This window comes from Ovis canadensis, chromosome 2 (genome assembly GCF_042477335.2).
Source record: "Ovis canadensis isolate MfBH-ARS-UI-01 breed Bighorn chromosome 2, ARS-UI_OviCan_v2, whole genome shotgun sequence".
In the NCBI taxonomy this organism is placed as follows: domain Eukaryota; kingdom Metazoa; phylum Chordata; class Mammalia; order Artiodactyla; family Bovidae; genus Ovis; species Ovis canadensis.
In genome coordinates, this window is record NC_091246.1 from 160,148,738 (window position 1) to 160,171,347 (window position 22,610).

Consider the following 22,610-nt stretch of genomic DNA (forward strand, 5'->3'; position numbering starts at 1 on the left):
ATCACAACAATAAATCTTCATTTTCAAAGCAGTATCAACTGAATGTTACAAAGAAATAACAGACAAATCATTACTTTCATTTGCGAGCTGAGACATTTAGCCCAATCAATGAGAGGTATTATGCATGTAATATAAAGTTATTATGGAATAAAGAAATTTGATGGCATAGCTATGTTTTTACTCACCAGTTGTTTCCACAATGCCTTCTAGGATGACGACAATCTCGAACTGTTCACTTTGCATGCTTCGCTGAGATAGGTCATAAAAGGGGCTTTTGGCATCGATCACGTGGCAAATCGTGAGGGGGGAAACAAGAAAAAGTTGATCTGCCCCTGTACTAAAACCTACATCCAGTTCAAGTTGATCAAGGGGAAGGAACTCACCCTCAGGTGTCTGCCGAGACTAGACAAGCACACAGAAAAAGAGAAGAAATCACCACTTGTACTGAAATTTGCAAGGAAGCCCAACAGTAATTTACATTATTGCCAACATTCTGCACTATCAATCATCTGCAACAAAATCCAAACAAATCATTATGCAGCTATGTTCTAGCAAATGGGCCGAAATCCCACATAACTCATGTGGAACATACATGCATTATTTATAATATACGACTTACTATAATTACCACTCCCTAACTCATGAGCTTTGGAGAAACGCCTGGTCCAACAATGGCTGTTAGCACAAACTGTGGAACTAACTGTACATGTGCTATGGCTTGACATAAATCACTAAATGATAACACACTGCATGCCAGATGTTTCTTCCTCTCAAAGCATATAAGTAGGCAATTCTTACGGAGTTAGTTAAAGATAAAAGGTTGATCATAATTTAAAAACAGATTTACTGCATTATTACAAAGCAAGTATAATAATTTATTTTTCCAGGACCTTTGAAAAGTAATAAATAGATATAAACTAGAATAGGATAGTGAAGATGTTATCATATTAAATACTGTTATGTACACAACAGCTCACATAATAAAAAGAAAGGCAGATGCTGTTAACTAGTGGTTTTCGAACTACTACTAAATAGCTGCATTAAAGTTGTTCATTTCTCTACCTATTTAATGAATTGTAAAAATAGTGAAAATTTATGCTCAAATGAATTTAAGTCAAAATGTAGTTTAAAATATCTGTATTAGACAGACCTGTAGCTTACTAAAATTTTTATAAGACAGTGGCATTCAATAAAATCACTGAAAAGGTTAATTCAACAAACTGCTTACATGTGAAAAAAAACTAAACACAGGATTATAAACAATTAGCAAGCCACGAAAATAAACTTATTTCCCTTTTCTATTCATTTTCCATATCTGGTCTTTCCATATTCGTATTCCCTATCTAACTTACAAGGACCACAAAAGGCAAATATTTAGGTTTATATGCTGATGCTGATAAATTAAAAGCTGGGTTAAGCAGCTGCATACAGAAAAATCAGGGTGGAGGGAGGCTTGCTGCTGGTCAAATGGGGTTTCGAAGAATCCAATATATTTTAAGAGACTCTTTGCAAAGCTAATTTATTAAACAAAACAGACTCCATAACACTGGTCTGTCCAATGAATCAGTATATTGAAGACAGAGTCTTTCCTCTTAGAGTTCCAGAAAAGACAAAGGTTTTGTAAATGAGCCTGAAAACACTAAGAACTATGGTATATAGTAAGCTGCCCTCCATAGCAAAATAGAACCAAGACTTTAAAGATGGTGACAAACTGTTATAGTAGAAATTGCAGATTCTTAAAAACAAAGCTAGTCAGTTAATGAAGCTACTTTGTAATTAGTGATACTCAGGAGTTTTGAGTAGGAAAAACATCCAATGAAAAGACGGATACTATTTTTCTTCTCTGCCCTAGGAGTAGTTGATTAAATTTTTAAAAAGAAGAAGAAAATGATTACTGACAAGGGAAAAAAAAAACACACACACACACACAGCAAAACCTGATGGTGCAAAAATAAAAACAGCAGCTCTAACAACCAATGTTGGAGAAAACTAATCATTTCTAAGCCAACAGAACTCACTTATCTTTCAGTATATATTCTCAAATTGGTAAAATACAGATGAGACCAGTATCTTTCCAAGTATACAGTTGTATAGTTATATTGATTATGCAGCAAAAGCTAAATACAAAGCAAAAATAAAAGCAAAAATCCTGGATCATTGTTCTCCCACCTACTAAGAAACAGGTGCTATATAAACACAAGGTGGTATTCTGACATTTATAGTTAATATCAGAATTTGGGTCATTTTACCAACTATTCTAAGCTCCGCTTTTTCTGCATGAAATAAAAATATTCACAAATATAATTTTAAGCTCACTTTCCCATTCATTTTAAAATAATTTCCCCTAAAGAACATATATTTTTCTTACTTTTATATAATACACCAAGACTGAAATTCATCTCCCTCACTCATATATCTGTTATTTACACATGTGCCTCATTCTCAGAGTAAGCTATTAGCTTCGTATTCTCTGCTCATTCTACAACCCATGAAAAGAAGTGGCCTAGAAACAGACTGGCTATCAGGAAAACGCCAACCTAGAACAAGAAATATCTTATTTTTAGCAAAGCAGTTAATTCATATGGAGGTAATTTACACTTAAATATGCATGAATCTATTCCATTCAGACTCCACGTTATCTTCTGATTTTAAAAATGTGTTCCATGTACTCAAAATTATGCCTATATCCTCCTCCAAATGCTTTATATCCTAAGTCTTGGCCTAAATGAAGTTAACTGCATTCATTTTGTGATACTATAGGGAAAGTAATATTTCATTTCACTGAATAAAGTTTTTCACAATTACATCTTTCTTAGATAAGTGAAATTCTCTGCATATTCATTGAAAATTATTTCCCAGTGGGTAAACCTAAACCTTTTTTTAAATGACTCTGAGGTACTACATATATCCACAATTTTATCTTTCAAGTCTTCTTCCATTTTGTTTGGTTAAGAGATATTTTAGCTATCAATATGCTTACCTCACTAATTTCTGTTTGCTTCTCTGACTTTGTAGTAGACTGGGGGAAGCCTATTAATCACTGTGAATTAAAAGGAAAGCTGTTCTATTTAAAGGTTGGGATGGGATTGGCAGGTGCTTGTAGAACAGGAATTGTTTGAAGTCAGAGCTCCTGGCAAGAGCAAGGTTATCTTATCAATGCTCAGCCAAATACAATATTCCAGAAACTGATATATGCCTACCAAATATCTCTTTAGAAGCAGGCACATTCTGTTCTAGGCTTACAAGGAATTCTAATCTAGGATTTTCTAATTCTGGTGCAATTCTAGAGATTTTCTGGAGCAAGGCGGGGGGGGGGGGGAATCCTATGATACAACTTGTATAACTGGAGTTTGAGAATTTTTCCTCAAGGGATTGTAATACATACATGAGAAATACAAAGAAAAAAGAGGTTAGGTAGGTGCCTTTATAAAGTTAAACTATGATCTGTACCTTGAGTATGTGATAAGTTAGTAGCAATAATATTTCATCTATTTCTAATAATCTTATTTATATAACAATTACTGTATTTCACTCAGAAATGATAATAGGCAGAAAAAATTTAGAGAAAAACCTATTTAACCCTAATTTATTATGTTATCTTAAGAATTATGATAAAAGAAGAATCTTTCATTAGTAGAGCAGTTTGTACCTAGTCTACATGGTCTTTTAGCTCTATAAACCTCCTAATTCCAAAGAGAACACAGAGTCATGATCATTTTTGTGTAAAAATATGTAAACAGATACAGTCAAAATCAAAAAATTAATCAAAACACCTGCTAAGGGTTAAGATTAATGTGGTAAATTATTAAAATTTCTGAGGTTGACTTTACTTGATGAAATAATCACTTAGAGTCTTGAAACTACTGGATCAATAAGTGGGGGAAAGGTAGAATGAAAAACAGCCCATGGAAAATTAGTTAATTCTTTAAAATTTAGAACATAATTTGAAAACACTAGGACTTCAGAATGACTTCCATATAACTTTTATTTTCATTTGTATAGACTAACTTTTCAAAAGGAAATAAAGATCTCTTTGAAATTTTAAAGCTTTTCTGGTTGGTTGCATATCGAAAATTCTGGGAATTAAGAGAAAAATCAAGGAAATCTAAGGCATAAAGTTTGTTTAAGTGTTTTTTTCAAATAAATTATAAGTAGAATATCATAGATATTTGAAATTATTTTATACAGTTTAGATTTTGGCAATAAAGTTATTCTTTGTAATAAAATATTATTACTGAAATATATAATTTCTGTTATATATACTTCAGTCAGAAGTCACATGGATCTGTCTAGAACTTAAGGTTTGTGACTCATTTTATAGTCACAAGTACTCATTTCAAAGAAGCAGCTAATGTCAAATGACTTTGAACTCCCTTAGAGTCCAAAAAGGGCTGCAAGATAATCAATTACAAATTCTGACTATAGGTGAAAAAAGAATCAAAAATCACAGATGCTTGGAAGGGATTATCGTGGTCATGTACTTTACAGACAAATACCTTTCTTATTATAGTGAAAGACTTGCTGAGTACATATCCAAAGACACACACACACATACATACACACACACACTGCTCTGGGATACAGTTACAACTGACCCTGGCATACCCAGATCCACATTTATTCATTCTCCTTCTGGGAAATTTGTGGTCAGTTGCCAACATTCATTCAACATGGACAAACTTTACCAACACAATCAATCTCTTTGCTCTTTCTCCCATCTCTCTAACCCATAACTGTGTTGTAATTATAACTACTGTGCCCTTTCCTAGCTCAGAGGCGAGCAAGGGGAATCTGGGGAAAAAAGAAAGAAGACATTTAATCACTAACATCTGACATGTGAGATGCACCTTTATCATATTCTAAGACTTGTTCTACCCTCTACCACCTTTCACGTGTCTCCACTGGAAAAGGCAATGAGGGCCAGTGGTTCAGAAAGGAAAAGAGAACAAAGTAGGTGAAGATGGAGAGGGTGGCTCTTCTTGCCTACCATCTCTCCACTATTCTATCTGAAATTTCACTTCTCTTTAAATGGAATATGTGTGTGTCTATGTATATGTTGAATATATGCTGAAGTTAGAAAATTATACGCAATGACGTCAGGGTACCATGTGGAATCTAAAATTAGGAAATGAGCCAAAAGCAGGTACAAAGATAAAGAACAACAATGTCTTGTGACTCAAAGCTGTTCTGGCAATGCTTTTGGGATCAAACCAAAATTAGAGTCAGGCAGAGGAAAGTATGGACCTAGAATTTCATCTGGATAAACTACAATTGTACATTTTTTACTCCTTAAGTTTGAAATCCCATCAATACTCAGGTGGAAAAAATATGACCAACATCAAACGTAAAACCAAGATTTTTTTAATGCTAAGCCAATTATCCATAAAAATACGTTCATTTTTTTTAAAGAAAGTAACTTATAGAATGGAATGTAATTTATCTTGTAATAAATTTTTGTGAGGCTTTTATTCCATTCAAATGAAAGAACAGCTTTATAATTCTTCGGGGACTTTTTATGAAATTCATAATAATAACTGTAGATGAGATTTGTAACCCTACTTGCACATTGTCCTCCTACTCACCAAACACCCTCAAGTCTATCAAGTGTTTTTCCCTGCTTCACTTCATTTGTTCTTACCTACTGCTGTGTATTTGTGGGTCTCTATGTCCTTATTTTTGTTCATGCTGTATTCCCCTAAGCACAAGCCACCCTGTACTTTACAGGAACCATATCAAAAATAAAAAACAAACAAAACAACATATTACTACTATTTAAAAGAAGAAGAATAATTATAGTCTTTAAAAGGAACCCAAATTCTATACCTATTACAGAATTATTGTACTTGTGTCAGAGAAAGCAAAGCTAGGCTAAATAAGAACTTTACTTTTTTAACAAGATATAATAAACCCACCTAAAAAAACTCACTGACATTAAGATCTAGCCCAAGAGTTCTGGGGTACTCAGTCTTAGACTTCTTGAATCTTTTTACTAGCCACATGTATAATGTTCAGGAGAAGAGTATTTTTTAATAGGTATTCATTTGTGAATTATTTTATTTAAAAGAGATGACTAATAATCTCAAGATTAAAACTAAAGTGCAACCTGGCCAAGATCAACTGGGGAAAAGAGTCAGTCATATAAAATAGGGTCATATAGAGTCAAAAATCATAATTACATTTAAGTGCAAGGTATAGAATGAAGACAAACTAATAAATATATGAAAAAAATCACAAATTATATGGTCCAGGAATCACTGTGGTTAAAAGATTAAGACATATGAAGAGAATGAAGAGCTTATTAGTTTTGCAGATTCAATTTTGTTTTTTATAGCATCTGCACTGGATCACAATCATATGAGGAAACCAGATAACATCCAATTTTGAGTATCCATATAAATGGAGAACAGAAAACATGACTATAAAAATAATGTAAGTGATATATTAAAAGATAATTGGGAGCCGTTACTTTTCACTAAGTGAGAGTTTAAGGGTTACATAGCTGACATTCTAGGAAAGAAAGAAGATGACTATTTTCCATGAATAAAAATATGAAAAAATAAAATTATATTTCCATGAGAAAAAAATATCCTTACCACTTGATTTTAAATTATGTATCTAACAATAGTTGATTTTATGTTTACTTTATGTAAACAAGGTTTGACTGAGTATCTATATACATACACACACATATACACATGTATACATGTAAGTATAACGGCTTCTGCACAGTAAGTGTGCAAGCTCTTACATGAGGCATCAAAAAGTTTAAATCTTTCCCTATTAAGATGGATGTCGGGGGCAGTCAACCTTTAGTATTAGATTTGCGGGAAGGAGTGAGATTTCCAAATCCTTTTAATTCAACACTAAATTACAAGGTCCAATGTATCAACCATTAGTCTCAACTCCCTAACTCAGGCATTTTTATTAAAATTTTAAAGTGGATGTTATGTTAACTTAACACAACTGTGCCATTCATTAGTTCCCATATTTTAGATTTTTGTACAAAGACAGCTAAAATAAACTGAAAATTCAAACAAAACATCACTATGGGGATGAAAAGAGGAAAAGAGAAAGACCACTCATCTTAAAAGAGCTTCCTATAGCTGTATTTATAATAACATTATAAATTTTAAAGAATAATTTCCAATTATATTCTAAAATTTTTATTTAATCTACTTTCATTTTTTCCTAAGTAGAAAAGGACTGATCACTCCAAGCATAAAGTTGGAAGATCTATATTTAAATATCAAAATAAATTTCAGGATTTGCAAGCTCAGAAAATACAGATAGAGTTGAAATAAAATTTGCTTTCATGTAAGTTAACAACAGTTAATAATTAAGCAGAAAAACTATAAAAAACTTCCATCAAGAAAGAGAACCCCCAAAAGTGCATGAAAAACCTCATAGTGGCGAGGACTAGAAAGCCACGTGAATGTTCTTACTGTCTTTGCAAGAATAGAAAGCGCTTTACAATCATCAAATAGAATTCTTACATTAATATTTACAATAGGCTTTATTCAGCGAACAAGAAAACAGCAATAGAAAAAAATAAAAATGAAATTAAATTAGGTAATAGGAAGAACTCATACAGACTATAATAACTATTGTTAAATATTAAGCTTTTGTTGCCTTAAAAATCTATGTATTTCTTTGTATTAAAGATATATAAATTTTACATTTAAAATGTCAAACATGGGTTAAGAGAAGAAACTGAAATGTATATAATATTTAATAAGAATGCATAAGACTAACATCAAAATATTATTGCTTTAAGCTTTTGATATAGCTTCACTTTAAAAATATATTTGGCTGCTTTGGGTCACTTCATCTCAGTCCCTAAGAGAAAATAAGAGTCATTTACTAAAGGCAAATCTTCCCTCTAATTTCGCTGAATGTTATCATTTTCCCAATAAAACATGGCTTCTTTTTAATGAAGTCTAAGGAAATGACAAGAATTCTGAGAATTCATTTTAGTCACCATGGCTACTGGACAAATCAAATTCAGGCAAACTACAGTAAGTGACTGGATGAAGAGTTGCCACTCATCAACGCTCTCCCTTCACAAAAAAATCAGGACAGAATTTCATCATAATTTTGTTTAGAGATAAACTGACGCAACATGCCAATCAATTTTACTTTTAACCCTGACATCTTCCCAACATATCAAAAGTAAAGAATTTTAATAGTATATATATTGTTTTAATTAGATGTTTTTAATCACCTTGTGTTAATATAGCACCTTGCTCCAAATCTGCCAACACTAGAAATCTATTTTTTTTAATAAAGACACTTCTTACAGTACGTGCGCTACATGGTCTCATGCAGAAAAATCACTATCAGCATCCTGAACCACTAGAGACTGGGGGCTTCTGATTCACTATAACTTTGTAAAAAGCAAAAACAATAACCAAAACATGCTATGTATATTAATTATATTTATTTGACTTCTGATCAATCTAAAAACATCTAAATATGCTTCCTTAGAAAGATATTTGTTTTAATAAATGTATTTATGTGTTTGAAAAACTAGAGAATAGTAATAACTGATCTTTAAGGTCTAATTTTTAATTTCTAGTAGAGCAATCAATATGGTAAACTATTCTTCAGTAAGAATCTCAAAGTGACACACAAACATGGCTTCCACGATAGAGACTTTTGCAATATATTTACAAAATGTTCTCAGTACACCTAACCTAAAAGAGGTTATGTATCTCGTTCTATACATAGAAACAGGCACATACAACAAACATGTCTACAGCATGTTTAGCCTGATCCAAATAACTCAGTTAAAACAGTGGTCCATAGCAGGATACACTAAGTTAAAATGTTTTTAAAATTACATGCAGCTCATTGGAGTTTTATAAAGAATATGACCTACTCAAATTACTTATTTACAATTATCTTAATTAACATATACATTGGAACTAGGTTAAAAAGTTTCCAGAAAGCTACACACAATTTGTATATTTAGTGTCTGTAGCATAGGAAATATGCATATGATGTGAAGTGACAGGACAACTGAGCTACTTTAATTCTAACACCATACTGAGCAAGATAGTCAAAACTAATTAGGGCAAGACCTTATAAATGAATAATAAAAAAGACACAAGAGCCAAACTTTTTAAAAGCACGTGGTACTACTTTAACTGCCATGTAAACTGAAGCTGTATAAAACCATATAGACCTGGGAAGTAGAATTGAGATCTCAAAGGTAAAATGTCAACCTAAATACTTTAGATTTTCATTTTATTAGTGCTAAATTGTGAATGGGGCAATAGCTTTCTATGCAATCTCAGAGAAATTGTTGAGATTGTATCGGGGTCATCTTTCTTGGTTTATGAACACCTGAAAACTAAGGAGAATCCCTCAAATAGATGAACTCTAAATAACACAGAGAGAACTGGGCTTGTATCCCTCACTCTAATTGGGTTAGTGAGCAGAGTGGGCTTCTCTCCTTGTTTGTAGTGGTGCCCTCTAACGACTAGATGGACCTTGCTTTAAAAATCACTCCAGAAGCGATTTCTTTTAGCATTTATAGGGCTGTTGGTAGGAAGCAATCTTCTTTAATAGATACTAGGAAGTTTCAGGTGAAATTTGTAATTGACAAAGCCTTCATAGAAACAAGCAATTAAGAATAAAATTGATTTAACTGCATGGAAAGGCACTCCGCTTTCACAGAATACTTCTCTAGGATAATACTTAGTAAAAATAAAAATTGATAACAACCAGGTGTTATTTTTTCCACTTTATAAACTGCTTCTCCCATCTGTGTACTTGTTAAAAAGATAACCACAGAGTTATTGGGTCTGAAGCAATAATCCACTTGCTGATATTATTAGGGAGGGGATGAAGGGAGAGAGATAACTACAAATAAATAAATAAAGTCTTAGGTGAAAATTGAGGCAAGTTCAGCACCTTTTGTCTTCAGACTAAAAGCCTGTTCAGTTTTACTACTTGAAGTTTACTGAAGTGGTGTATTGACAACAAATTCAAATCTCTCTAAAGAGGAAAAGAGCCAGGGTAGGAAGGAGAACAGGGCCTTCCTCTACCTCAGAGGTCCAGGAGCCAACACCACTCCGTAAGTGTCCAGAAAGCGATACAAGTACGTCCGATGAATATAAATAAGAATAAAACAAACAACTGCAAGAGAATGGGTGGGAAAAGAACAGAACCGTCGACTGTACTCTGTTTGCCCCATCCTCCACCCCGAAGAAACAAGTTTGCCTGTAGCGTAAGACTAGGAGCCTGAGGATAGCTCTCACGTGGGTTAATTCCCCCGAGCGTGAGGAATGGCGGCCGCCAGGTGGGGAGGGGGCGGATAGCACTTACTTTGAGCAGCTTACAGCGGATCTGCGCGGAGACCATGTGGCTGTTGCGCAGGTTGCCCACTCGGAACATGAGCGTGAGTTTCCCGTCCCTCATAGAGATCACCGCGTGCTCGCTAAACATCAGGGTCTCCGCGCGCTTCTTGGGCTGGGACATCTTGATGAACATGCAGCCGATGAGGAAGGCGTCCACGATGGAGCCGAGAATGGACTGGAATAGGAAGAGGATGATGCCCTCGGGGCACTTGTCGGTGATGTAGCGGTAGCCATAGCCGATGGTGGCCTCGGTCTCGATGAAGAAGAGGAAGGCCGAAGGGAAGTTATAGACATTGGCCACGCAGGGCGTGTAGTTGCCGACGTGGGCTTTGTTCAGGTCGCCCCGAGTGTAGGCGATCACCCACCACATGGACGCCATGAAGAGCCAGGCCACTGTATAGGTGAGGATGAAGATGAAGAGGTTCCAGCGCCACTTGAGGTCCACCAGGGTGGTGAAAAGGTCCGAGAGGTAGCGGCTCGTCTCACTGCCCAGGTTGCCGTGTTGGACATTGCACCGGCCGTTCTTGTCCACGAACCGCTGTCGCTTCTTCTTGGGCACAAGCTGCTGCTGCGGGCCCTGGCCCGGCCCCTGGGGCTGCAAGCCCGAGCCGCTGGACGAGGTGGTCACTACCTGGTAATCGTCCCCAAATTTCCTTCGGAGTGCAGACATAATACGGAGGGGCGAGCCAGATTCAAACGCGAAGCGAAGGCGCAGGAGCCGAGCGCTGCAAACCAGCACCAATAAGGAGGTGGGGGCGGGAGAGAAAGGGGGGACCAAAGCCGGCGCGCCTGGGGTGGGGGGCGCACCCGGCGGTAGCTGCGGTCTCTGCCCCCCGCAGACGTCTCTCCTCCCCTGGGACGGAGGCTTTCTCTCCACGCTGAGTCTTAAAACCGAAAAAAGTGTTCTCCCACACTCAAGGCAGGAGGGCTGCGAGGACCACGAACCCAAGCGCGAATTCGCCTCCAAGCTTTTCCAGGCTTCTCCTCTCTGCCCCCACCACCGGCATCCCGGGGCCACCTCTCGCTTTCTCACAGCCCCCCTGACTATCCTACCGCACTCCCAAACTGACTGCTTTAAAATTAACGAGTTGACCAGCGTGTTCCTCCCCACCGGCCAACTCGCCGGGTTGCCCAAGCAGCACTACCTGCTCCGACCAGACCCTCCCCCCCCCACCCCGCCGCTCCCAGCTTGCCCGCCACCCCCCCCCCACCCCCCGGGACGGCTGCCGGCTCCCTCCGGCACTCCCGCCTCCTATCTTTTGGCCCAAATCCCGCCTAAAGGCATCTCTGCCCGGGCACGGGTGCAGCAGTCCCTACCCACGTCCTCCCGGCTCAGAGTCCCCTCTCCGGACTCTAGAGACGCGTCCGCCTGCCGTCCGCGGGCCGCGGAGTTTCCGCGGGCGCCACCAGGGCCCCCCCGCCGCCCCCGAGCCCGGCAGAGACGTGGCTGTGCGCTACCGCCCGGCACTCACCCGAAGGGAGAGGGCAGGAGGCGGCACCGCGGGTGGCAGCGGCCGCAGGGCCTCGCACTCTGCCCTCAGGGCTCTTCTCGCCTCCACTTTTCCCCGCGCACCACGATGGGCGCCAACGCCGGTCCCCCAAGCTCCGCGCCTTCCTGGGGGCACCGCGCGGCCCCCACAGGGAGGATCCTGGTGCACCGGTCACGGGAAGACTTGGGAGAGGGACTCGAGGGTTCCTAGGCACCGCCGCGCTCTCCTGGCTGGCGACAAAGGTGCTGCTGAAGGGGGTCTGAGCTTCGGGATTCGGGTCAGACTCTCAGGTGAAATATCAGCGCCGCTCCAGCTTTTCCTCGGCTTCACGGCGCCTGCCTTTTTCCTCTTCCCTCCCTGGCCCCCCACTCCTGGTCCGCGTCTCTGCGGCCCGGGTGGGAAGGAGCGAGGCGCGAGCCGGGGGCGGCGGGAGAGTGGTGTGTGTGCGGGTGCTTGTGATCCGCTGCAGAGCCGCGCTAGCCCCGCCTGTCCTGCTTCCCCCGCTGTTTCACCAGCCTGAATTGCACCTCCGCGCCTCAGTTGAGCCTGCAGTGTCTGGCAGCTCAGGAAAAAGCTAGCCCCTCCAATGAGATGCGACTCTAAATCTGCTCCCCAAAGCCAGCCAACTCTTCTTCCTCGCCCCTCTGCATCAGGCAGAAACCCCCCAACAAGCAGGAAAGGCTTCTCTTTGAAACGGGAGAAGTATAATGTGTCTGTATAACTAGGGCTCTCCTTTACACGGATGCCTGGGTTTAAGGATGCACCATAAAGAGAGACCGCAACTGGCTTCGTGATAAGCCTGTTCAGAACTCAGAGCTCCAAGTAGCAGAGGAGGCTCAAGATGGGAACAGAAGAGACGGGAGACACTCCTGGGAGAGCTCACAGTCCTGCCTGAGAATGGCTCTACTAGAAAGGCTTACAATGTCCGGAGTTAATGTGTGGCTGTAATTGACGGATGAAGGCTGGATGAAGGCCTGGCAGGTAACTTGATGGAAGGGCAAAGTGCAGAAATAGCTAATATAGTGCCCATGTGGAAACATCAGTTTGTTTACCACATTTCATGTTTGTTCTAAGATGTCATGGTCTCATGGCATATTCCATTCAGTCCAGATCCATAAAATTGAATTGTTGGAAAATCATCAAATCATAGGATAATGAAAACAAGGGACTGCTGTAAGACTCCCAGGCAAAGGAAAATGAATCTTTCTACTAATTCTCCTCCAATAGGTGCTCTCTTCTAATTCTCTCTCAACCTTAGTGCAGGTCAGCCATAAGTAGAGTACTCTTGCCCTGTGGTTTGGTTAAAATCCCTACCCCAGGTTACAGACTTCTGCAGGCTCTCTGATAAGAGGTCAGTGACTGATTCTTTAGGATTACATAAGAAGGGAAAGTGACCCTGTGGGAAGTGGAAACTTCTCTGGGCCTGGATCATAGACCTGATTTGAGTTTTGGCCCTGCTGTTTACAAACTGTGTGACCCTGAACAAGTTGCACACGACATCTTTGACCCTCAGCTTTCTATTCTGGAAAATTGGGAGTTTGAACATTTTCCCAAAGTTGATACCTGAAAAGGAGAATGAATGTGGTTTCATTAACACTTATAGCTGCAAAGGATGTCATAGACTGGGCTGTAAAGTTGCAATGAGGCCAAGAGATGAGGAATGAGTGTTTGGAGTTGGTCTCAAGCTGTGAACTAGCACATATTCTCCTCTCATCTCTGACTGCTCTCCTCCTAAGTCATGATGCCCTTGCCAGGCTGGCTTCTTTCAAATCCTGAAACCCACTGAGCCATCCTTGGACTTTCGTTTATCTGTGTTCTCTTTCTGAAATGTTCTTGCCATGGTACTCCATGTTGCTGATTTCTTCAATCATTCACCTCAGCTTGAATGTGTCCTCCTTAAGGAGCTCTTTCACTAGCCTCTCAGCTACCCCCTATCACATCAACTTAGTTCATCTTCATGATACGTCTTTTTCCAGCTACTATTTTCTTCATTTGTTTCCTGTTTCTCTCTCATTCTGTCAGAGTCCTGGAGTGGAAAAGCACAGATCTTGTCCCTAACACCTCGAACACTATCTGTCATATACTAGGTCCATAATAAATATTTATTGGATCAATAGCATATACCAATATACATATATCACTAGAAACTCCACATGCACTGAGTAATGCAAAATTAAAAGTTATCACTAAATCAGGTCACTTAAATAATTTAATATAAAAGAGCATGTAAATTAAAGCAATCTTTCCTGTGCTTGTTAGTTTTCGAACTGATATTCAGTCAGTTGCCAAATCCTTTGATTGTCCCTCTGATCTCTCTTTTTAAAATGCTACTCTCTTCAAATTGTCATTTCGTTTTAGACCCAAAGTCAAACGATGTTCTTACCTTTAGCCTTTTACTCTTTCAGGCTGTCCTAGGTAATATTACTAGGTCTGTCTCCTTAGAATCCATTTATCAGTGGCATGGAAACCAAAGAGTTATTTGATTATTTCATTTAATTATGTCATTTCCAAGCATTTAAACATTCCCACTTAAAAAAAAAAGTTTTTCTATGAAAAACCTTTGCCATTTTCCAACAACCAATCTTTTTCCCCAAACTTTAAACTTTTATTTTGTATTGAGGTATAGCCAATTAACAATGTTGTGATAGTTTCAAGTGAACAACCAAGGTACTCAACCATACACATACATATATCTATCCCCCCCAAAACACCTCTCTCATCCAGGCTGGCATATAACATTGATCAGAGTTCCATGTGCTATACAATAGGTTCTTGTTGGTTATCCATTTTTAATATAGCAGTGTATACATGACCTTCCCAAAATCCCTAACCAACAATCAAATTTATAAACAAGTTTATATGTTAAGAAGCATAGTCCAGTCTAGAGGCTAGACGGGGGAAATCACTTGGGTCAATGTCACAGACAATACGTAGAAACTTTGAGATTTGAACCCAAAGCAATGAATCTTTAGAACCTGGTTGCTCTGCCATCTTTTCCCAGGTGCATAGAAAGGAATCTGGGATTCCTGCTCCATAGCCAGGGACTCCTTCTGCTCCACCACACTGCTCATACAGGTTGAGATCTAAGGTCCACCAGAATATAGCCTAACCTATCTTTCCAAAATTATCTCCTCCGTTCCCTTTAATGTGGTCTCTGATTCAGACAACTTTGGTTCTGCAGTTTCCCAAACATTAACTGCATTTGCTCAACGTCTGTCCTGTCACTTTAAGTTTTCTTTTTCTATCCCTGAAAAGTCCAAATCACCATCTCTAGAGTATACATAAGCGGAGGGGGAAATTTCTTTAGTTTTTATTTCAAGTGCCATCTCCCCCACCTTTACCTTATGCTCCCACTAGCCACAATCATCCCTTCTCTGAATTCTAATTCCCCTAGATTTGCAATATGGTTTTTACTTTCTGGTCTGTGCCTGAGTTCAGAATTTACCAAGATTGCCCTTGTAAAACGGTAAACACCCTGAACATCCACCTCTTGATATTTAGATACTATCTAGCACTCCAGCTACCCAACCCTGCCTTCCAAAGGTAAATATTTAATACATTTTTAGAAAGAACATAAACTACTGAGCCTACTGTACTGTGCCAGAAAACTTGCTTGAAACTTTATAGTTAGTATTCCTATTTCAGAGCTAGCAAGATGGTATAGATGAGATCCCAAAGCATGTCTCCCCATTTTCAAGGTCTCTCTTGGAGAGAAACAGTGCTGCCTGATAAGTTAAAGATTTTTCAGGATGCCATCATTGTCACACTTTACATGTGACTGAGCCTTTGACCTGTTTGTGACATCCAGTCCCACTCCTTGAAAATGTTTAAAGATGAACCAAGCACATCTTCCCCTGTCAGGGCGGCTGCTTCCATGATGAGGTTCTGGAGAGCAGCCAGCCCCACAGTGCTGAGGTCAGGCAAGACGTGTAGGGAATGGAAGACAGAAGGCCACCTAATCAGGTGCTGTCTGATGCACTGAAGTGAAACACCGTGGACAGAATGGGTCAAAGACAGGAGAGGCACACAGTTTCAGCCAAGGCCACAAAGCCAGAGCAATGTGGAAAATAGAACTGGAGAATACACAAGCTACCATTTAAAGACAGGGTGGTAGGTTATCAACAAAACTACCATGCGGTTCTTGGCTGGAGGAGGGGAAGGAATCAAAGCTATATTTAACAACCAACTCAGTTCTAAACAAGCTACACATTTATTCTTCCCAGAAAGTGATTCTGGCAATGTCTTATTTGCTGTGTCCAAAATTAGTAATAACACGAATAACTGTAACTTTCAAAATGAAGGATATGATTCTGTGTTTTAATACTGAAAAAGCATGACTTTGCACTTGCATTCACCCTATTATATAACAGAACAGTGTAGAGAAAAGAGTATATTTAATGTAAAAGAAAAAACCCTCTGCCCCCGAGAAGTCCAAATTCTAAAAATGACTTAGTCTGTCAACTGTGAAAAAGCAAGGCTTTGAGCATTTCAGCATACCTGGGGTTCATCTCCTCGTCACTCGCTTATTGTTGCTGTGACCCCCACCACGGGACAGTCTGCACGGCCAGAAATATTAATTACTCCCGGGTGAAAATGGTGTTATATTCAATACTCCTTTACTCCTAATCCTACCATTCTCCAGAGTCTGGTGAAGGGATGGGCAGGCTTGGGATCTGAAGCTCCTATGCTTCAAAAGGTAACACATCCCATTACCACCATAAGCTCTGCTATATTTGGGAAGAGGTCACTCTTTGAAATTCTGTATGCAATTTTGGGCAATAGAATGGTGGGGTTTTTTTTCTTTCAATCCTCCTAAAAAAAGAAATACTGAAGTTATTTTCTCTCTTGCCAAAAAAAGAAGGAAAAAAAAATGAAAGGGAGAAATCAGTTTGAGATCTGATTGCACAGACTTGAGAACAGAGGCACTGCCATACCATAGCAGATGACTCACCCAGTCCTTCATCTTGGCTCCAAATCCTGGCCTCTGCCAGAGGATTCAGAGAAAGGCAAGATGCCATTGTCACTTGAAGACCGTTTATTTAGTGCGAATTTTCCTGACATAAACCTGCTCTTTACTCCAGTCCTGTACGTGGTAATACTCTGGTTTATGAAAGAATAAAGACTTTTAAAAAGTCTTTCAAAACTAATGTTTATTAGAAAAGAAATAATTATCAGACTCAAGGGTTTGCTAAGGATATGAAAGAAAAAATAATTTCCTATTGGAATTATGTCAGTTGAAGTTATATGTCTGAGAATTTCTCCCCTGAGAACACTGATAAAGTCCCAGATATCAAAATATGTACAAAAATGCTGCTTAGTTCAATACAACGCACACAGTGCATAAACCATGTGCCCAGCACTATGCCAAGGGTTGTGCAGGTCAGAAATGATAACAACATAATGTAAATAAAATATGTTAACAACAGCAATAATAATACAATGTGGTAAGCATCTAAAGGGAAAAGATTGCTTTAGTTAAAGTTCAGAAGAACGAGTCTCTTTAGGAAATGCTTCTGAAGGTGAGTTTTCCAAACCTATGAATCACTTATATTTTTAGGCATTAAATTATCTCTATCCAAATCAGTTTATTTTAGATATCTGAAGACAGAGTTTTAATGTCCAGAATTCTAAGAGGTAAGATTTCTACATAATGGGATAAGAAATCACTTATACTTATAAAAAGTTAAACATTAAAATACTGGAAGAAAAAATATGAAGAGTAGCATTTTGGAACGCTAGAGTACATTTTTCATGCTAATTTTTGTGCTAGTATACACAGAAAAGATTATAATTAGTTTCCACTATGGGAAAATAAAAATGCAATTTTTGCCATTTTCGTTAAAATGTTAGAAGATTGACAGATTGTGTCAGTACAGTTTATCTGGAATGCAGATACAGAGACAAAGCTAGGAGGGCAAAAGTTTTCTTAGAGGTGACACTTAAAAGAGGAAGAGACAGGATGAAGCAGAAAGAGCCTTTAGGCTGTGATGTTGATCTCATGCTAATGAAAAGAAAGGTGAGAGGAAGTAGAATAGAGAGATACTCAGACTGTGATGCAAATTGGCCAACCCCATGAGGAGCAAAAGCTGACCCATACAAAGTCAGGCACAGGAAGCCCTGTCCCATGGGCTCACTGAGCTATCATTGGCTAGGGATGCCCTCAGGAGAACGCGGCTTTGGCTGAATGCTGCAGCAGACCAGGAAGATGCTGTCACCAGAAGCCAGACCATCCCTTGCGCTCCTCCCAGCTGAAGGCATTCTCCAGGACAGATCAAATGGCAAACCTCCATGGCTGCTAATCAGAGAAGTGGAATCTATCCGAGTCTTTTCAGAAGTTTTGTTACAAATATCCAGAAATACTAGTATAGTCTAAACAACTGTTTATGAGTGTGTTCATAAATCTTCAGTTTTGTCCTGGTACAAAGACATGAATCTCTCTGTCTTTTTTTTTTTTTTTTTTGGCAGGAGTAAGGGGAGTAATAGTCTATGGCCAAGCTGATCTTGTCTTCAGTTATAGTATTCTAGAGGGTAGGATTATATATATATATATATATATATATATATATATAAAACTTCTTTTAGCATCTTCCAAGACTGAGGCAGCTTGACAGGGAGAGACAAGAGTCATGAAACAGTTAGGCATAGGACAGGAGAAGAGAGTAAAAGAGAAGTTATGAAAGAAAATACATGAGATGATAAAGAGATGGAAGATGGAAATCAAGCAACATTTCATAGCAGGAAACCCAGATTGGAAAGGAAAGTCCTGCTGTGTGTGCTCAGTTATGTCTGACTCTTTGAGACCCTATGTTCTGTAGCCTACCAGTCTCCTCTATTTGTGGAATTTTTCAGGCAAGAATGAGCTGCCATTTCCTTCTCCAGGGGATCTTCCCAGCTCAGGAATTGAGCCTGTGTCTCTCACATCTCTTGCATTAACAGGTGGATTCTTTACCACTGTGCCACCTGGGAAGCCCCAGAAAGGAAAGTGGAACAACATGTAGAATTTTCTGAAGTCTAATTATCCTGTTATAGTTTCTATCAATAACTGTGCATTAGCATCTCCTTGTGACCTCACCCCAGGTCATTATATCAGATTCTCTCTGCATAAGGCCCAGGCATCAGTATTTTTCAAAAGCCCCCTTGGTGGTTCTGACAACACAGCTAGGACTGGGAAACATTGGTTGCAGGAACTGCTTGCTTATGGTGGAGGAGCTTCCCTGGGAAGTGTCACGTGTAGAAGTATCATCACTCTTTCTTCCCCATTCCTCAAAGGCCGCATCCTTTGATTAACTGGAAAAAGACAGTTGGCATTAGTCACCCCTTGTTCTATGAACTGTCACAAATCACCAGAGTCCAACACCTGTAGATCTGAATGCAAAGTAACAGGAAGATCTTTCCCTCCTTGCAAAAGCATGTGGGCAAAGCAGGACGCAGTGCAGGTTGCTTGCAGTTTCATCCAGTCCTAACACCCACACTCGTAAACAATGAAACTAAATAGAAGGATCTGGGGCCACTAAATTCTTAAGCCCGTTAGTGTTTTAAGTTTTTTCATTAATAATGTTTCTACAACTTTCCCTGAGTGCAGATGTAAATTTAGAAATCCTACCTTTATAATCTCTCTTCACCACTATTTATCATACTTGCCTGAATTAAAATAACTGAAACTAGGAAAGGGAGGGAGAGTGGAAGGAAGAAAAGGAGGGAAGAAGAAAGAGCACAAAAATTAAAACTGTCACAAAGATCACTGATCAACCTGCGGCAGAGCACGTTACCCGTGAAACTAGGTGGCCGCGTCAGCTGACAGCCAAGCTGAGATTAGCAGATCTCAGCTAATATATGCTTTGTATTATATGATTAGCTGGAGAAGAGTGGGTAAAGAACAATTACAGAAATAAAGACAATCACAACTGGAAACCGGAATGTCCTTTTTATGCACACTTCTAAAATTCCTCCCAGTTTTTAACTCAGAGAAAACTCTCAAAAAAATTTTTTTTCATTTAGCTTTGCTTTCATTTAGTAAAATGACATCGTAAACTCACCCATGTTAGTGATGATCCAGCCATCCAGGGATCATCTTCATGTTCCCTATGAGATAACAGAAGAGGCGCTCTGTGTTAGTAAACTCCAGGGGTAGAGTGGAGGAAGTACACTAAAACTCTGCATTTCCCTGTTACATGGTTCCTCCTCCAACTTTCAAAGTGGGTGCTTCAGCAATTCAAATTTCTGGTTGGCTAGACTAAGCAATTATTGTCAAAACTGCTCTGAAAGTAAAGATCATATCTAGTTTATTCATAAAGAGCTTCTACCTATTTATTATGACACCATAGATTATACTGTAGCTCTGAAAGCATCTTGGCATTGAAGTAATAATTAAATGTAATGATTCTCCAAAGCTACTCTTTTTTTCCCTCTCTCATCTCTACTAATTGAAAAGTCTCTCCTCCAAACAGAGCTTAGGTGATTGACACATTTTTTTTTTTTAAATTAGTGAATTTCTCTAGAGAGAGTGGATAGGTGTTAGCAATCTATTATGCAGGTAAGATAAAGAAGATGCCTGCTGTTCAAAAGTTACCTTTCTATATTGTTTTTGTTCTGCATAAAGATGAGCAACCAAAGAACGAAATTAAACATACTGTGAAATAACCAAATAATGGATGTATGACCAAATAATGGACCAAATAATTCCATGTATGTAGAAATAAAATTCTTTCAGCAAGTAGTTTTTAGCAAAATCAAAGAACAAGATGCAACAATTAGAGAAGGGAAGAAAGAGAGGATGGAATAGGGAGGTCACAGCCCAGTTCTAGCCATCAGTAAAGTACGTATCTTTTTTTGCATTCTGTGAGGCTAAAGTTGCTGCTGATGAAATGTCCTCACATATTCTGTCCCAATGTCAGAATGCAAACATCACTAAATAAACCCTTGTGTCAAAATGTCACATAGTGATTATTTATGCTTCTTGACAATACCAATGAATGACAAGGCTGCCTCTATAGCCGCAAAAGGTTGCATACCAATTGTTAGAGGTAACACAGATGAAGGACAACGTAGTCAGCAGAATTCATTTTAACTGTGACATTAAATTAGGTATGTTACCAGCAGCCAACACAGTAGACACAACTGTGATTCTCCTGATTGAAAAAATATTGACTAAACAACTTAATGCAAAGCGTTTAATGATTAAAACGACTTTCTGAATCCCTGCTATCAAGTGGAGAGTCGTACTGGAGGAGAAGTGTCATTTATTTTTCTCCTTTATTTGCAGGTTGTTTCAGATGTTCTTTCTTCTGGTATTGAATTTGAAGTCCATGTATTTACAGGAGATTGCTATCACCAATAAAGTTTGGATAAGACAAAATAAACCCATATGACACAGTGATAAAATCTTTGCAATATATACACAAAGGGACTAAGATATCCAGCCCCTTTGGTCCTGAATCCTTTGTCTCCTTTCCCAGCTAAGTGAGATAAGTGAAGTTGCTCAGTCCTGTCTGACTCTTTGTGACCTCATGCACTGTAGCCTACCAGGCTTCTCCATCCATGGGATTTTCCAGGCAAGGGTACTGGAGTGGGTTGCCATTTCCTTCTCTCTAAGGTAGGTCAATGGGATAAAACTAAGTATTGTGAAAATATTTTATCAAATTAATCAGTAAAATCTGAAAGGTGATTATAAATCTGTCACCATACATTTCAAATATTAAAAGTAATTTTAAAACATTGTTTTATTAGGGATAACATTCTACTAACATTTTCTTCTAATCATCATCCTGACAGGTACTAATACATTAGATGTTCAAAACACAATTCGATGTTAACTGAATCGCTAGGCTTTTGGGGGGGTCTTCACTGTGACCTCTGATACTGCCCCCAGTTGTTGGAATATGAATCCTTGCTTTGAAATTTCCGGCTTTGTGATCTTAGGTAAGTTACTGATCTCTTTGTTTCTGGCGTTTCTTACTGTTAAAATGAGATAAAAGTAACTTTTTTTGAGGTAGTATGATGTGAGAATTAACTGATAATCTGCATAAATCATAGTGTCTAATATTTGGCACAAAATATTTTCAAATTCACTGAAAAGCAAATAAAAATTATCTATAAATGAATAAAATATCCACAGGGAGAATATCTCACCTGCTGTTAGCCTACAGATGATTTTATGGCCACAGAAATATAATGAAATTAAAGCAACGACTAAAGTCAAAAGATTTTAGTAACATTGTAAATTACAAGTTACAAACTCTGTTTTCTCAAGTCAACAGAAATGAATGTGCCTGTTTTCATTCCCTGTTGTTGTTTAGTCACTAATTCAGGTACGACTCTTTTGCAACCGCATGGACTGTAGCCCTCCAGGCTTCTCTGTCCACAGAATTTCTCAGGCAAGGATACTGGAGTGGGTTGCCACTTCCTTCTCCTGTGGATCTTCCCAACCTAGCAACTGAACCTCAGCCTCCTGCATTGGCATGTGGATTGTTTACTGCTGAGTCACCAGGAAAGCCCTTTCATTCCACCCTACTCTCCCATTTCCCTGTTTCTCACTCAATGCTGGCTGTATCTGAAGTTTCGCCACCTGGGTCTACTATTTGTGGTCTAATGGGCACTTGCATTCATTCATTCAGCATACCTTTGCTTGTTGATGGAAGAAGCCCACAGGTCACCTCATTCCACCCCCACCCCTACCCAAGTCCTTGCATCAGTATAAGAAAAGAATGGGCTTCTTAGCAGTCCAACAAAAAGACAGGCCTCATCCATTCTCCACAACAAC

The 22,610-nt window shown here is 38.9% G+C and overlaps 1 protein-coding gene and 1 long non-coding RNA gene across 8 annotated transcripts in view; one reads left to right on the forward strand and one right to left on the reverse strand.

Annotated features, from left to right (window-relative positions):
• Window positions 1–11,529, reverse strand: part of KCNJ3 (potassium inwardly rectifying channel subfamily J member 3) — a 225,165-nt gene extending 213,636 nt beyond the window's left edge. For 3 of the 7 annotated variants that reach the window (XM_070292231.1, XM_069574407.1, XM_069574406.1), the window contains exons 1-2: window positions 10,330–11,467; window positions 186–402 (exon numbers count right to left, since the gene is read on the reverse strand). In XM_070292231.1, the coding sequence (XP_070148332.1) occupies window positions 186–402; window positions 10,330–11,031 (919 nt within the window). In that variant the 5' untranslated portion in view covers window positions 11,032–11,467. Of the gene's footprint in view, window positions 1–185; window positions 403–10,329 lie in introns of all 7 variants that reach the window. The other 4 variants (XM_069574408.1, XM_069574405.1, XM_069574404.1 and 1 more) reach the window with 4 other exon arrangements.
• A 509-nt stretch (window positions 11,530–12,038) lies between these two features.
• On the forward strand, window positions 12,039–21,210 carry LOC138432809 (uncharacterized). The gene is made up of 2 exons (XR_011253998.1): window positions 12,039–12,832; window positions 21,114–21,210. It is a non-coding gene; the product is annotated as an uncharacterized lncRNA (long non-coding RNA).
• Window positions 21,211–22,610: the final 1,400 nt, after the last annotated feature.